The sequence below is a fragment of the Pyricularia pennisetigena genome, assembly GCF_004337985.1.
Source record: "Pyricularia pennisetigena strain Br36 chromosome Unknown Pyricularia_pennisetigena_Br36_Scf_10, whole genome shotgun sequence".
NCBI lineage: Eukaryota > Fungi > Ascomycota > Sordariomycetes > Magnaporthales > Pyriculariaceae > Pyricularia > Pyricularia pennisetigena.
The window spans coordinates 320,300-337,556 of NW_021940922.1; the positions used below are offsets into that span (position 1 = coordinate 320,300).

The following is a 17,257-nucleotide window of genomic DNA, read 5'->3' on the forward strand; positions in this document are numbered from 1 at the left end:
TGGCCCGCGCGCAGCGTCAACTGACAAAACAAAATCCACGCAGGCCGATCCCCCTGCCCCCTCCTCAACAGTCTTGCCAATCATGGCTACCTCCCTCACAACGGCAAGGACATCTCGGTCGACGCGCTGATCGATGGCATGCACGCCGCGCTCAATCTCCGCGACGATGCGAAGCTCTTCTTCCGCCTGCAGGGCAAAAAGGCCGTCAGCGCCTCGTCCACTGGCAACAAGGACACCTTCCACCTCAATGATCTGAACAAGCACGATCTCATCGAGCATGACGCGTCGCTCAGCCGCGCCGACATCTTCTTCGGCGACAACTGGTCCTTCAACCAGACCATCTTCGACGAGACCAAGTCGCATTGGCCCTCGGAAACCATCTCCATCAAGGACGCCGCCAGGGCCCTCGCGGCCCGGCAAAAGAGCGCCCAGGCCGTTAACCCCAAATTCAACCTGCCGCTCGACGGACACACCAACTCGCTTGGTCAGACCGCCATGTACCTGGGTCTGTTCGGCAACTACGACAAAGGAAACGCCAACAGGACTTTGGTCGAGTACTTTTTCGGTGAGTGGCCTTGCTTTTACCAGCTGTTCCAGCCCGCAAGCGGTTCTGAGATCATCCTCGCTGACCCGAACACAGAGAATGAGAGACTCCCCTACGAGCTTGGCTGGAAGCGACGCTCCGACGACGACAAGATCCCGGCCACGGGCATCTTGGCCCTGACGGTTCAGGTTGCAGTAGAATATTTGGCAGTTAAGACTGGCCTGTAAATAGTTATACATCCCTAAAAATTTCACTTTGGATTGTTTACCGATAAAGGGCGGTTGTAATTCTAAAAACACTAACCAAACAGTCCCATGTACCTTTCAACCACATGGTTTTTCGACCAATTAGATTGGCCGAGGAATATTAGTCGCCGAATCGTTAAAACCACGAACACAAACGACGAAAGTCAACAAATTGTATACAAACCTAAATTAAACAAATTCTTGGATAAACCCACAGGTATTAACAAGCCATAATTAAACCATGTTTCATTGTGGATCTTTGGGTTTCAGGGATGAGCCCTGAGGTAACATTGCTTATATATCCCCTATAACCCACTATACCGGTATTTTTTCAGCTTTTGTTCGTTTACATTTATATTTACTATCATTGTAAACTATAATATCTGTTAATAAAAGTACATAACAAAATCAGGCTTTTAGGCGTTATGTTAAGCAGCTTTTCTGTTTGCGAACATCTTGAAAAGATTTAATTATTCATTGTTAAAAACCGAGAGTTTTGTTGTGATTTTGGGATCGTTGCGTTGTTGCGCAGGTTTCTCCCCGCCTATTTGGCGCGATTCGCGCTCGACGATCCGGGACTTGCGAGCCTTATACATTCGGCGGCAACCTCCGGCTCCAACGAAATCCTAGATCAGGTTCTGGGGCGGATCCAAAAATCTTCTGCATTGGGATTTGGCCTGCCATTATGGACCTTCGAAATGCTGTTTCTGGCTGTCAGGATTGAGATTGAAGCCCTACCACGACTTCTGCTCGACCTGGGCGCAGACCCCAGCATGAGCATCAAGACTCAGTACTTGCTAGGTCCCGTCGGGCTCGCAGTGGAACGCGGTACAGTCCATTTCATTAAACCGATCATCAAGAGAAACCAAGATGTTACTCCTCAAACGAGAGTAGAGGAGCTAGCTTGGTCAGCATCCTCGCATTATACGGCAGCAGAGAGGCGATTGAGCTTTTATATATCCTTAGATTCGGCTCCAAAACAGTTGATCCGGATAAAAAAACAGTTTTGGAGCTTGCCGCGTGCTGGGGGACCTATGAAACAATCGGTACGCTATTTCGCCTGGCCGAAATCAGGGAATATTTGCGCGCAGGCTCGCGTTACTCCCTGAACGAGACGGCCCAGCGCGGATACCCGAGGACAACCAAAGCGCTTCTCAGGCACGGGGTGGAGCCAAACGTGGCCGACACGACTGCTATGGGCGTGCTCTCAAGTGGGCGATCGTGTCTGCAAAGTGGCAAGTTTTGCAGCAACTGCTCAGACATGCCAGAATCGACGTCAACGATAACGGCTCGTACCTGGTTCCCAACTTGATCATGGCCATCTACACAATTTCCCCAACTTCTCAGAAGGTTGTCCAAGGCCTTCTTGACCGCGGTGCAGATGTCAACGCTGGAAGGCCAGCCGATTGGTATGTTGCAAATCTAATGGTTGCTTGCGAGTCGGCCGAGCCAGATAACCGCCGCCATTGTCAGGACCCTGAGGCTTGAACCTCCAAACCGTAATGCTTTCTCGCCAAGTCGGTCTCAGGCACATCACAACATCAAAAAGTCAGTGTGCTTACTGCTAAGCCCCAGCAGGTGGCTATTGCCAAGTTCACCACTAGAGCATGTCATGTTTACCTACAGTTCCTCGCCCCTGCTATATTCCTACGCTAGGCCAAATATGTAATTTAAAATGTCTGTTTTGGCTCGTCATACAGGTTTGGGGACGGCTATTAGCTACAATGCCGAGGAAGCTGAGCGAAAGCTCATTTTAAACTAGACAAGGAATGTTATCATACACTAAGCGTTGCTCACTATGACCTTGCTATGGAATGACAGTTATCCGAAGGCTTCGATGCTCTTCGTCTAAGCTAAGGTTCTGTAACAATTCCTTCACCAAGCCAACAATACTGTGCCATAGCTATATCCATGGGTGGGCTATGAAGTTTTGCAAATCCTATAACAGCAAATTTCTGGGTTGCATATCTCTAAAGGCTTAAAACTATGCCTAAAAGTGGTTATGCGTTTGTAAATTTCAAGTAAGCAAGTCGTACATATCCAGTTCCAAATTTTATCACTAATAAGAAGTGTGTAATCTAGCCCTGGCCTGGAGGTCGGAAGCCTTTCTTCCCATTGTTCCGACAAAACCTCAAGATTCCACGGGAACCGCGCGTCAAGCAAACCACAGCTGTCGATGCCTGATCAGACCTGTTAGCAGAACGGCGAAGTTGTGTTTGAGCATGGAACCAGCAGTTTGAAGCATGGCCCTGCTGCTGAATTTTAGCAAACAAGCTTGCCATTGTCGTTGCCGATACACTGGTCTGTTTACCGGTGAACGAATAATATTAGAAGAAATTCCAATCGTAGGAGACTCTGCGACTAGAAACTTACTCAAATCCACCTGTTGTTGCGGCGACAATGCCCCCGAATTCTTTGGGCAAGTGCAAGTCATGATACCCACACCGTTGGGGTTATTTCCGCATGAGCATCCTGATATACTAGTTTGAAAAATCAAAATATAAATGTTAGAAAATTATTTTTCGTTTGGGTTATAATTGTTCCTTGTTTTTTTTTTTTTTTTTTTTTTTTTTTTTTGGTTACACCGGCTTACCCTCCTGGGCCGCATGCGATAATGCCATCAATGGCATGAAAGCAATTGGTGATATCGAGACTGGTTGTGGATCCATCGAATTCGCCATCTGCTCTTTGACATTCCGTTGTGATGGTGAACCCCACCTGACTGTAAGTGCCTGCGACCATGCGACAGGTTGATGTAAAGCCTTTCGCGGCTTGCACGCCAGCAGCGGCCAGCGAAAAGGCGCTGATAGTGGAAAACTGCATGGCGAACCTTTTTTGAGGGTTTAAAGATGAATAGTTTGTACAAATTATCTTGAATATGCTGGTCCAGGTTTTGAAATTTAAATGGTTAGATTGACGAGAGGAAATGGGTTGCAAAAAGAGCTCATCCTTATGATAAAGACGGACAGTTACTTTATATTGTAGACCGCTGCCTATGAGCCGATTCAAAACATTGCACACCCAATTTCAAACACAAAGGTTCTATTTAGAGGTTGAAGCTTTCCCGATTAGGCCTTGGAGAATGAAAAATACAACATTAGGCGGGTCTATCAAACTTTCGTTTCATGCTATTTATAGGGAAGTTTCTTCAGAAATTGGCCATATAACCACACACAACAAGCTTATAGGTTTAGCTTTAATCCCCATGGCAAATTCGACTCGCTCTAACCCTGTCCCAGGAGCTGACTTAAGGAATTGGTAAGTCAGTTTTAGTTTTGCATAGTATATGTTTTAGACATTATCCAAACGTTGCAAACTAATTTTGGATTTGGTGTTTGCAAATGCCCAGCAAGCGAACCTCCGACATTCCTTCCGTTTGCTACAGTGAGTTAACAGCAGCGTCAAACCTTCACTGAATAGCTTTTATAAGTAAAATGGTGGAGATAATAGAATAATAGCTTCGAGAATCCCCCGAATAATCTCAGCTGACGCTCTGTTCTACCTTAAAATAGCTTCCTAGGTTGACTGATAAGAATAGAGATTGGCAAAGCGTGAATTTTATTAGCGCACAGAGTGCTTCCTTCAACGAGGCGCTCCGCCTCTTCCATTTTGTTTGAATAATTAGTGAGTACCTCCTCGACTTTTCCAGATGTACTCGTCCTGATAAGCTGCGCGCGGTTGCTCTCATTTTTCATCCTTCCTCCCCAAAAGACTGCGCTACTGCGGCATTTTGTTCCCATTGTTTCCCCTCGGAGATTAACGACTTGAATCCGCTTCCACCGTCCTCATCACCTTGCCATAATGGTTTGCAGCAGGGTGTCGGCCACGGCGCTCAGAGTTCTTCCAACGGTACAAGCGAACATTACGAGTTCTAGCTTAAAAAAGAAAATAAGAAGCTCCTGAGCAGGGTCATTAACAACTAGGCCGCTTATATAAATGGAAATAGGGCAGGTCACCTGGTAAACGGCCGGAATGCAGTGGCCTGGATTCGTCGCCTATAACAGCAAAGAGTCCGGAACGCGAGGCTGGACGGGTATAATCGAACATATATCGGCTACAGGGGTCGCTATCCCTCCCCTAGCTATATTTAAAAGGAAAACCTTGGTTTCAAGTAGTATCAGTGCTTAGACTAGACCCCCCTGCTTCGCAATGGGGATCGAACGCTCCATATACCTTTCAGCCTCATGGCTTTTCGACCAATTGCATTGGCCGAAAAGATTGCGATCGTTCTAGTCTGAGGACAATTTGTCGATTTTCGCCGCTTATGGCGGGTATCCGCACTGTATTCGCACCGTAAGAGCAAAAAAATAACAGTATAACTACTGTAAAAAATAACATATTGGAATAAAAAATAAATAAAAATCGTAAAAATAACAACTGATCTGCGTTAAAATATTTGAGTTTTTTAGACTTTTCGGACGCAGAAACCCATGTTATAGCTGTTTTGATTATGTTAATATTTAGATATTAAGTTTATATTTTTTAATTTTTTGTATATGTTATTATATTGAATTTATTATTTTAGAATAATAGTGTTTGATATAAAGATAGTAGTATGTTATAAAATAATTATTCTTATTAGCGTAACGGTGCAAATTGCATGCAATTATGGATGAAAATTTATTAAACAGGGTTAGATTTATACGTTCTGTTAACCCATTTGGCTATTTTGTATATGCAGGTGTAAAACGATATATAATACCGTTATTTTGTAACGTAATTTTAAAATTGTTACTTATATATTCGCCTCCATTATCGGTAAAAAAACTCTTCTATTGTTCTTTTACCATCTATATTAGCGGTATTATTATCGATCTGTTTTTTTATAAATATAAAATGCCTTTCAGGCATCAGCCTTTAGTTTTAGCAATCCAACACGTAAATAACGTGAGTTTTTATCCAAAAAGGTTATATAATATCTATAATAATTATACGTGGGTGGATTTATGGGTTCACCTAAATCGGAATGGATTCTGTCTAATATGTTATTATTGATAATATTTGCAAAAGTCCCGTTTATTTTCCGATTGGATTTTGCAGCTAAGCATATCTCACACGTATATTTATTTTACTTATATATATCGTTCTCGGGTATCTTTATTTTACTCATGTTCATTAACTGCAGTGAGGGTGTTAGCCCTATATGCACATATTTAACCTGCATTTCAAATATTACATTGGAGACAATATTGTTTTTTTCCGTATGCAATATGTAATTATTTTCCACAGTTTGGCAGGTACAATATATAGCCCATTATTTTGATAACCTTCTGTTATTTTATGTTTATTTTCTTTATTCATCACTATTACTTTATTGTTTATAAAGGTTGATAATATAGTTATTTAGTTGTGCAACAGATAATATATTCAACCCAAATTCTGGTACATGGTACACGTTATTTATAGTTTCTCTTATACCTGTATCGTTAAACTTTATCTTTATAGTTCCCATTTTATTCATATTTAAATGGGAGGCATTACCCTATTGAACACTAGTATTTATATCTTGAACGTCTGTTAAATACTATATATCGCCACAAGTATGGATTGTTGCTCTACTGTCTGTAATAAAATTGGAGGACTTCATGATAAAATGCAATACAATATGTGGATTAAAGTCAGAATATATTCAATTAGGTAAAGAAAACGTTGTACAACAGTATTTTAAATCAAGTCCATTTCCACGTCGCCCTAAAATTAATTTATTAACTTTATATCCGTTATTAAGGTAACTACAATTATAGTCATAAATATAATTACGAATATAGTCATGAATATAATTATAAATAGGTAAACAATATACCGAATTATTAGCCTCCTTAATGGCTCAAATTTCTTCCAACGATACGGTTTTCGATCGACTGTTATTATTTCTCCAAGGTGGAGATTTATTAATAATATTAACGAAGTCGACCTGTTTTTTTATAGCGGTCTCCCTTTTTATTATTTATTAGCTTCCAGCCACTGGTAACCTTTTCATGGTGTAAAAGTCTGCAATTGGAAACAGCATGGCCGTTTAATTTACAGTGTATACACCGTGAAGGTTTGTTTTTATTTTCCCAATTAGATTTATTAACCCTTTTGTTGGAATAGAGTAGTCTCAGTGCTCAGACTAGACCCCCCTGCTTCGCAGTGGGGACCGATCGCTCCATGTACCTTTCAGCCACATGGCTTTTCGACCAATTACATTGGCCGAAAAAATCGCGCTCGTTCTAGTTTGAGGACATCTTGTCGCATTTCGCCGTTCATGGCGGTACCACCAACGATAATTTGTCGCATTTCGCCGTTTATAGCGGTACCACCAACGATAATCTGTCGCATTTCGCCGTTTATAATAGTATTTCTAATAATATATTTAATATTACGATATCGTTTATGATTATTTTATTAATATAAGGATAATTTGTGGTATTCTGCCGCTTGTAGCTGGTAAATGCAATATATTCGAATTATAATGGTAAAAGAAAATAGTGTACCCATAATATGCAATTAAATATTCGTATAAAAAAATAAATAAAAATTATAAAAATATATAGTAATTTGCGTTAAGTTTATTGGAGTTTGCTGAGTATTTGAATGCCGGCCGCGTTTTTATAGCTACTGTATTTGGAAAGATATTAAAATATTAAATAAAATCTGTAATTTTTTATTATATTTAAATTTTGTTTTAAATAATGGTATGCAATAATTATTTTAATCTAGTTTACAGCTTTTATATCTTAGTAGACCTAATACTGCAAAGTGCATGCAATTATCGATTGAAACAAAAGTTTTATTAATATTTTTATATAAATTAACAATTTGTTAAAAAATTAAATAATTTACGCAAATATTGGTAAAATGAAAATATTTTCACTTCATATATTCTTTAATCAATTTGCTAGTAGATTCTATATAAGTTCTTTTTTTATAAATTTTATTGAATTAAATAAAGCAAAAAATACAAAAAAAACGCAAATTTAGCATTTTTTTATATAAAAACATAAGAAGGGCCGGTATTGCAAGTCGGGTTTTACGTTAACGTTTATTTATATATATAATCCACTTTCTCAAATTTTGGTTTTATTAATGTTCAAATTGGTAAAAATGTAAAAGCATTTCGATGGTAAAATATATATAAAATTGGATATACCTTACCTATCCGCATATTTAAGGGCTTATATAACTAGGTATACGTACAAAAATGTAATATTATATTAAATATATATATGCCACCCCCCACGTGCAAAAACCACAAAATTCTGCTGCAAAACAAAAATAATATAAAATTAATTAAATAAAGCAAAAAGATTTATAAAATACACATTTGCCGTTTGTTTTTATTAAACAGTTTTCAAAGCCGATATTGTAAATACGATTGGACTTGGACGTTTGTCTATATACGTAATCGAATTTCTGAAGTTTTGGTTTCATTATCGTTAAAACTGGTAAAAATATAAACGAGTTTCAATTGTAAATTATATATAAAAAAATATATACTTTGCCTATCCGCTTATTTAATTGCTTATATAATCCGATATAAGCACCAAAATTTCTCATAACGATATATACATATATACGACCCTCCACGTGCAAAAAGTATAAAATTTGGTCAAAAATTAAAAATAATATTAAAAAAAATCGAAAATCGAAAAAAAAATCGAAAAAACAGTACCGCTATAAACGGATTAAGGGCGGGCTATATCCAACTTTTAATTGGCGTACCGGGTGCAAAAAGTTTTGGATTTATAAAAAAGGCCTAACAATTCCCATTTTTAACGATGTTTTCTTTTTTCGATATTTTGCGTAATTGTGGAATAATAAGGGAGTGTCGGTCGCAAAAAGGCCAAAAATACCGTTATAAACGGCGAAAATCGACAAATTGTCCTCAAACCTGAACCAAAGCGTTTTTTGGATGGACCCACAAATACATTGCAAAGCCGCAAACGAGTTACGAAGTGGAGCGAAACGAACGAAGTGGATTAATTGTGGAGCTCTGGGCTTCAGGGATGAGCCTTGAGACTAGGAATAGAGGGAATCGCGGTCAAATTAACAATGGAGCGATGAATCACGCGCAATACCGCACAGGCCAGTTTCACGTGACTCACCCGCCAGATAGCGAAATATAAGACGGAAGGACGTTTAGAAACTCACCTTTCAACAGTTTTATTGAAAAAACAATCAATATATATCTTTATACTCGTATAACAACGTTCTATTAATCGATCGACATTACGAAAAACCTATTAACATTGATAAATATTATTTAGGTTATATAAAAAAGTAAAATAAAAGGATTAAACGTTAACACCGTTATTTAGAAATACTTAGGACTAACAGGATATCCTACGGTTAATAAAAAAAAGCCGTCCTTACCAGTTAAGACTTTTACATTAAACGGGCAACGTTTTTACAAAACGTTATGTAAAAAAAGGAGATAATAACCGTTATTTTACGAATGTTAAAAGGTTTTTGGATTGTATTATTTAGGCAAATTACCCTATAAGTTAAAAAGTAATAATAAAAACGTGTATTATTGGACAAAATACGACAAAATAAACGTAAAAACCGGTTTCCAGGTTAACGACAAACGCTATAATAGGGTACGAACTCTCCTCGACAATATATTGTCGAAACTTTAATTATTTTTATTAATAAAGGAACGAATCAAGGCGGAACTCCTGTACGAACCTTCCCACGAATTCCCGGAAAACCCAGAAAAAATATTAATCATTCGACGAAAAATATGGATTTTCAAAGTATTTAGCCGATTTAGGGAGGACGAACGCGGAAAAACATTATTAACCTCGTATTAAGAAGATTTCGAAAAATGGATTGGAGACCATTTTATAATTTGCAATCCTTTAATCCAAAAAGTTTTAAAAACAAATTTAGAATTTTATGGAATTATTTTACCAGGTAAAAAAATGAAAAAAAAACAGTCAAGGATTTACCGAACCGGTAAATTGGAATTACAAAATATTTATATAGGTAGTCCTATTACCCGGTGGCCAAAGTTTCCAAACGACGGAGTTAAAAACCGAAAATGTGGAAAACGTTATTTTAAAGGAAAAGTAAAAGGAGGAAAATGACCGGTTTGCAAAGGAGGGGGTAACCAAAACTACCCTTTCCGCGAATTAAAAAGTTAAAGGTTTTATTAAATTCCCAAAAGGATAGACTTTTGGCGAAAATAAAGTTACAACGACATATAAAACGGAGTGTTAAGGTAGTAGTGCGTTATGATAAATAATAGGGGATATAATAGAATAATAAAAAGAAATGCTAAATATTTACGAATATATCCTATTGTTGCAAATCCTGAACGAATTCATCGAATTATACCAAGTAAAAGCGTTTAATAGCGCGTGGAATAGGGGAAGAACCCATTTAGGAGAATTATACGACATCTTGGACGATAAATTTGAAGGTTTTATCAATATTTGCAGTATATTACAAATCCCGTTAGCCTAAATACATATATTATTCCCATTAATTTTAGTAAAAAGCGCAAAAGCGCATTTTTTAAAATATATAAATAGGCGAATAACGTTCAAGGAAGTGTATACGGAGTTTGAAAAACGGTTTAAAACACCGTTTTTACGCTGAATATACTATAAAGATTGGAGCTTTATCAGTTTTAAAAACGTTAAAACGGAACCCGATTACGAAGGAAAACGAAATTTAGAAATTATGCAAATTATGTTGAAAAATTGCAAATTTGCCAAAAAGCATTAAAGCCTAAATACGCGGATAAAAAAGATTTTATTGCAACGACCCTAAAGGTAATTGAAAACGTGAAAAAGCTTTAAACCGTTATTACCAACCCTGCGACCATTTTCCCGGTATTATCGAACCAAATATCAATTGTTTTTGAATTGGAAAAGCGATATGCGCTATATAGCACGTTTTTCGTTAACCGGAAATATAAAAAAGGAAAAAGGCCGCAAAAAGCGAAATAATAACCGTTACCCGCGCCGAGGAAACAATAAACGGCCTAACCAATTTTTTAAAAATTAGAAATCTTATTTGTGCGGTAAACCGGGGTGTAAATTTTCGAATTATATAAAAAAAAATAACGGTGGCGAAAACAGAAAAGGCGAAATAGAAATACCGAACAAGAAATTAACGCGGAAACAAATAATATTTTACTAACGGTAAAAACGACGGAAATAAAAAATATAAAAAAAAGTTCGAACGACGAATTTAGTAGCGAAAAAGCAAATATAAACGATTCGGACGGATATACGTTAATTTATTCTATAAATTGTAAACCAACAGTATTCCTAACAAACGAAATATTCCACCATAAATCAAATTAAGGCCAAATAGCGTTTTAGGGAAACGAAAAACCATCAAAGGGGTTCCCGCACTAAATTTTAAATTAATAGGATTTAAATGACGTTTGGCATGGAATTATACCGGTATAAGCGCTGCAGCCATATTAGCGGCCGGTATTAGCCAGATAGAAGTATTGCAACGCAGAAAACCGGAAATCTAAATGAATAAATCGAATCCGAATAAAGCTAAAGTGCGTTTTAAAATTGGCGAAAAGATTACCGTTAGAGGAAAAATTGTTAATTATATGCGTTATTGAGCATGTAATGGGTCCATTTTTGTTTGTATATAAACCACAATAGACAGGGCCGAAATGAGGCTGCTAAGGTTATTAGATTTTCTGTTATATTTTGTGTGTTGCAGGAGTTGCGATTTAAAGTCAGCGAATGGGGTTTCACCCTATACCGGGTTTAATACCCACCCTGCACTTACAAATCAGCTACTTTATACCGGGTTAAAATTTTCACCAAATTAGCAAATTAGTGCGAGCCCAGAAATGGTTTGTATGGAAATGAGGGTGTTTTTTTAACAACGCATATAAAATAATTTTTCGGAAAATCGTGTGCGGCACCGGAATTTTTTGCGGGGTGCGGACCCCCATTTCGATGTCGGAGAGTATGTAAGGGAGATAAAGCAAAATCTCCCCCACCAATGAATTAAATCTATTAATCCCAAAATTAGTGAATTAAATGCATACGAACCCTGTAATTACAGGTTTTTACAACGCAATTAGCACCACGCCGCATTTAGGTTAATATTTAACCCCCTGTTAATAGCCTATATTGTTAACAGGTTATAAACCCGGAGAGGTTTTAGTTTGTGCATTAAAGTGCATTTTGTATCGCTGGAAAGCCTGCAATTTAGGTTTTATTTTGGTTATTGTCGCATTTTTACAGTACGTATATTGACGAAAATATTGCTGTTTTTTATGCAAAATTGTTGTTTTTAGGCGCTAATTTAGCACCTAACCCCCCTGTATTTACAGTGGGGAACGCTAAAAATTAGCGTTCGGTTTAGGCCCTTTCAGGTATTGCAGCGATCGCTTGTATTGCAAATCCAAAATTTTTGGTGTGGTTTTTGTGGATCGTGCACGCCATTGTAATTGGTTTAAATTTTTGATAGGGTTTACGTTAGCGAATTAGGGCCAAAAACCCCTGTAATCGTTCGCTAATAACCCATTAAATCCTAATGCGTTTAATAGGGTTTACAATAGCCTATAAACCCATTAGCGGAATTACGTTAATGGTTAATTTACCCTGCACGATACCCTGCAATGTACCCTGCACCCATTTAACGAATTGAATTCGTTACGTGCACCTGGATTGGTACAAATACCAGGGCACCATTAATTGGGGATTTTAGGGATTCCAACCCTGTATTTTAATGGATTTTAACCATTAAAAATAGCAATAAACCCTGTAATTGGCAATTACAGGCCTATACCCGTTAAGAGGCAAACGGTATAACAGATCACAAATAAAATAGGGTATTTACCCTTAGGTAATTAGGTTAATTAATTATAGCTATAAATTAGCGAATTGCATTTATAATTTAGGTTACCTTACAATGGAAAATAGCCCTATATCGGGCTTTCCAGGCCCAATTCCAACAAATGGGGGTTTTAAACCCAGCCCAAACGAAGTTTTAACCGCTAAATTACAGGCCCAAAACCTGCAATTAAAAGCGTTAATTACTTAAATGGATTAATTTTAAAGGGTAATAGAAGAATTAATTGCCCTGTTAACCCTGAAAAGCGGTGATTCCACTAATTTTAATTGTAATTCGGAAAGCGAACCCGCTACCGCACCCCCTAATCCACCTAGTAACTTAATTTTAGGTAACGGGATAGGTAAAAACCTATCGAAACGGGTATTTTCCTTCCCCAAAAATTATAAATTAATAGGGGTTAACAATTACGATCTGTGGAAACAGGCGTTAATAGTACAATTTAGGGTTATAAAAGAAGCGGAATTTATTTCCAACCCTGAAATTGGCTATACCCCACCGGAATACGAGCAGTTAATCTTATTATTGCTTATAAAAGACAATTTAACCAAGGAACCTTTAGAATCTATTAACAATATGGGTTGCTAACAGGGGGTTAGGCATTAGCCTAGGTGCGGCGTGGTGCTAGTTGCGTTATAAAAACCTCTAATTACAGGGTTCGTATGCACTTAATTCACTAATCTTGGGATTAATAAATTTAATTCATTGGTGTGGGAGATTTTGTTTTGTCTCCCTTATATACTTTCCGATATCGAGATGGGGGTCCGCACCCCGCAAAAAGTTTCGGTGTCGCACACGATTTTCCGAAAAATTATTTTGTATACGTTGTTAAAAAAACACCCTTATTTCCATACAAACCATTTCTGGGTTCGCACTAATTTGCTAATTTGGTGAAAATTTCAACCCGGTACAGGGTAGCTAATTCGTAAATGCAGGGTAGGTATTAAACCCGGTACAGGGTGAAACCCCATTCGCTAATTTTAAATCGCAACTCCTGCAAAACACAAAATATAATAGAAAATTTAACAACTTCAGCAGCCCCATTTCGGCACTATCTATCGTGGTTTATATACAAATAAAAATGGACCCATTACATGCTAAATAACGCATATAATTAACACCCCCTTTTTTTGCTATTATTCACATAAAGTCGGAAAAAAAAGTATATAAAAATAAAACCTTAAAAAAAAAGATTCCCCTTGTGTCCCAACCCGATTCGAACTCCCGATATAAACCCTTTGGATGACTAAGCCCTCTGTACCGACCTGTAACCTCCGAAATGGACGAACCCCCGAATTGGAAAAAACCCCCAGATTTGTAATAACCCCCGGATTCGAACCCCCGATTTACATAATATTAACCCACGGAATTAACTATCAAACCAGGTAGCTAATTGGGCTGTTCGTTGGTAAAAGTCCAAGTTAAATATATTATATAAGGTATTTCGAATGCGTAAATCGCCCAAAACACGAACTGTTTCAATTTTAATTCAACTTCTGGTATAAAATCGGTATAAATTGCTTATTAATCAACCTGTGCAGGGTAAATTAGGGTAATACGGCCGGTATTGGGCTAATAAAAATCCAGTATTTGCAAATAAAGGAAATATAATAGGTAATTAATTAACGAATTAATTAAATACCCTAAAATTTAGTAGGTAAAAATTAAATTTTTAGGGGTTTTAGCCCTATAAGCTTTAAAAGGACCTTATGAATTGGAAGCGTTAGGGGTTTTGTTAGGGCATTAACGGGCATTTGTTGGAATTCCAGGTATTTTAAAGTTATTAATCCTTTTGTAATTAATTCCCGTACGTAATGAAATTTTAATAACGTATGTTTAATACGTTGGTGGTGCGTAGGGTTATATGCGTTAGCTATAAAGCCTGTATTATTTCCAAATATTGCAATAGGGCCTTTTATAGGTAGTCCAATTTTTATAAACAAGTTTTTAAGCCATTGTGCTTCACGCAGGGCTTCCGCTAAGGCATCGGTTTCGGCTTCTGGAGTGTTTAAAGCTATAATATTAGCTTTTTTGCATTTCCACGTTATAAAGCCCCCAAATAGGGTATACAAATATCCGTAAATGGATTTTAAATCTTCCCTAGCCCCGGCAAAATCGCTATCACTAAAACCCAATAATTTTAAGCCTTTAAAACCCCCTATTAATAAATTGGGTGGTGATTCGGCTTTAAATACTCTATTTCCGTAATAAATAAATAAGGATTTAATACCCGCTAAATAACGTAATAGGTTTTTAATTACCGTTAAATGGATTGTAGTGGTTTTTGTTAAAAAACGTAAAAACCACTAAACCGCAAAACCGATATCCGGGCGCGTTAATAGCATTAAATACATAAAGGTGCCGATAATACGCTATAATAATTTAACTTCCAGCGCATTTACGGGCTTACCCCCACTATATTTTAGCACACCCGGTTGTAAAGGAATAAATATAAATTTGCAATTAGTTAATCCGAACGTTGCTAATATTTCCTTTATATATTAATTTTGATGGAGCTAAAGTAGGCGTTTAGGTTTATCCTTTATAATTTGAACGCCCAAAAAATAGGCTGCAGGGCCCCTGTTTTCCAACGCGTATACCTTATTAAAACGGGCTTTTAAATCCTGAATATATTGCAATTTAGGACCTATTAGCAGGCAGTCGTTTACAAAGGTAACGATAAAATGTTTGGATTTAACGTTATAAAAGATAGCGGGATTAGAAATTAATAAATTAAAACCTTTTTTAAAAAATAGGGTTTTAAATTTGTTTTGCCATTTTTTTGGACCCTGTTTCAAACCATATAGCGCCTTTTCCAAATGTATAACCTGCAATTTTTTCGGGTTATAACCCATTTCCACTAAAACTTTAGCGGTGGTAGGGTTACAATTTTTTACCCATTCGTTAAAACCGTCTAGAATTTGCAAATATATATCTACGTCGGTAAGGTCACTATTTAAAAACGCACCGATAAAATCGATTTATTTTATTTCCCAATTTTGTGTATTAGCTATAACTAATAATATACGCCAGGTAGGTGGTATATTAATGCTAGCAAAAATTTCGATATAATTTAGGCCCTCAACCTGTAACAAACCCCTAACAACAAACATAGCTTTGTATTTTATAGGTTTATTATTTTCATCCTTTTTTAATTTAAATACCGGCCGGGTAGAAACGAGTTTACGGCCTGTAGGCATTTTAATTTTTGGGATAAAACGGAAGGTTTTTGCAATAACGATTTGGTCGAATTTAAACGTTAAAACAGCTAACCATTTAGCATTTTCAAGGTTATTTAAAGCCTGTTAATCACTATTTGGTTCGCCATTTTTAATAAGCTTTTTCTTTATTATCTTTTTGGCTTGAAAACAAAAATAATGCACGTAATTTATATCCATTAAATCTGGGTTTTCGAATTGCGAATTTAATTCCACATTCTGTATTTTCAGTGCTGAAAACACCGGAACTTCCGTTGTTTAAGGTACTGGATTAGGTACCGCTACCGTTATAGGTTTTGGGGGGCGAACGGTAGGCTGTACAGGCCTGGCGGGCACTTTATTTTTAGGGTTTAAATACCCTGTAACGGGTGGTAACTGCCCTGTAACCGGTGGTAAATACCCTGCATTTTCAGGGTTTTTTAGGGGATAATTATTCGCTGGAACGCTGTTAATTTCGTTTTTAAATTCAAAATTAAAATCCCCCTTTAAATTTGTATTTTCCCCTGTTAAAATCTGTAACGTGTCCCCTGGAACAACCAAATTTTCAGCGGCTATACCCTTTATAATTTTTACGGTAAAGGCTTTATATACGGCCCGTTTAGCGGGTACGTAAACCAACGCTGTAAAATTTGATAAATGGGCTAAAAATCTCACCGTTTCGGTGCGGGGAGCCAATTTATTAAATTTTTGGCGTTTTTCCAGCGGTATAATAACCTGGCATACAGTACCAATAACCCGAAAATGCCCTAAATTGGGTTTGTGCGGTAATCCAAATTGGAATTCGGAATAAAATTCCTCGTAAGGTATTAAATCCCTATTAATTACCGCTATACGGTTAATTAAATCAACCATGGCAGGCGGTAAATAATACCATAAATATAATGGTAAACACGCCGTTATAATGGTAGACCGAAGCCTATCCAAAATAACCTTAGCGGACCGTTCCGTTAGTCCGTTTTGGCCGTGGTTATAAAGATTCAAAATGCTAAAATTAACACCTTTGCTTGTAAACCAATTTTAAAGGTTTATATTAACCTTATACCCCCCATCGAAGTGAAAGTTCAGGTGGTAGCGCCCGTACGTAGCCTTGAAAACCCTAAAAAAGCCTTTAATAGCCACTAAAACCGTAAATCCGGCTTTATTTTTTAGTGGGATAAACCACCGAAAACGTGGTTTTCGGTCCACTAATAACAAAAATACGGGCTTTTTATTGTGAGGATTAGGCTTAAAGGTCACTGTATCACCCTCTATAAAATCGAAAATGTTAGGGGGTATAGGGAGTGCGACCTTATTTGTACGCCTAACAGAAATGGCTTTAATACAAGCAATACAGGTAATTGCCCTAATTTTGTCGAAATTAGGTAAACCCTTTATAATTTTAGCGTTTTTTTTAGTAATAATAACCTTATATGCCCCAAACGCTTGTGCCA

The 17,257-nt window shown here is 37.3% G+C and overlaps 3 protein-coding genes across 3 annotated transcripts in view; 2 read left to right on the plus strand and 1 right to left on the minus strand.

Annotated features, from left to right (window-relative positions):
- PpBr36_10466 (uncharacterized protein) overlaps nucleotides 1-771 on the plus strand; it is a gene marked incomplete at both ends in the record, with an annotated part of 1,219 nt that extends 448 nt beyond the window's left edge. Inside the window, 2 exons of the mRNA XM_029897577.1 lie at nucleotides 44-565; nucleotides 641-771. Of these exons, the coding sequence (XP_029743914.1) occupies nucleotides 44-565; nucleotides 641-771 (653 nt within the window). The remainder of the gene's footprint in view (nucleotides 1-43; nucleotides 566-640) is intronic.
- A 716-nt stretch (nucleotides 772-1,487) lies between these two features.
- Nucleotides 1,488-2,277, plus strand: PpBr36_10467 (uncharacterized protein; the record flags this gene model as incomplete). The annotated part of the gene is made up of 2 exons (XM_029897578.1): nucleotides 1,488-1,696; nucleotides 1,881-2,277. The coding sequence occupies 2 exons, from the start codon at nucleotides 1,488-1,490 to the stop codon at nucleotides 2,275-2,277; spliced, it is 606 nt and encodes a 201-aa protein (XP_029743913.1).
- Nucleotides 2,278-3,051: 774 nt separating this feature from the next.
- Nucleotides 3,052-3,612, minus strand: PpBr36_10468 (uncharacterized protein; the record flags this gene model as incomplete). The annotated part of the gene is made up of 3 exons (XM_029897579.1): nucleotides 3,052-3,092; nucleotides 3,163-3,269; nucleotides 3,383-3,612. The coding sequence occupies 3 exons, from the start codon at nucleotides 3,610-3,612 to the stop codon at nucleotides 3,052-3,054; spliced, it is 378 nt and encodes a 125-aa protein (XP_029743919.1).
- Nucleotides 3,613-17,257: the final 13,645 nt, after the last annotated feature.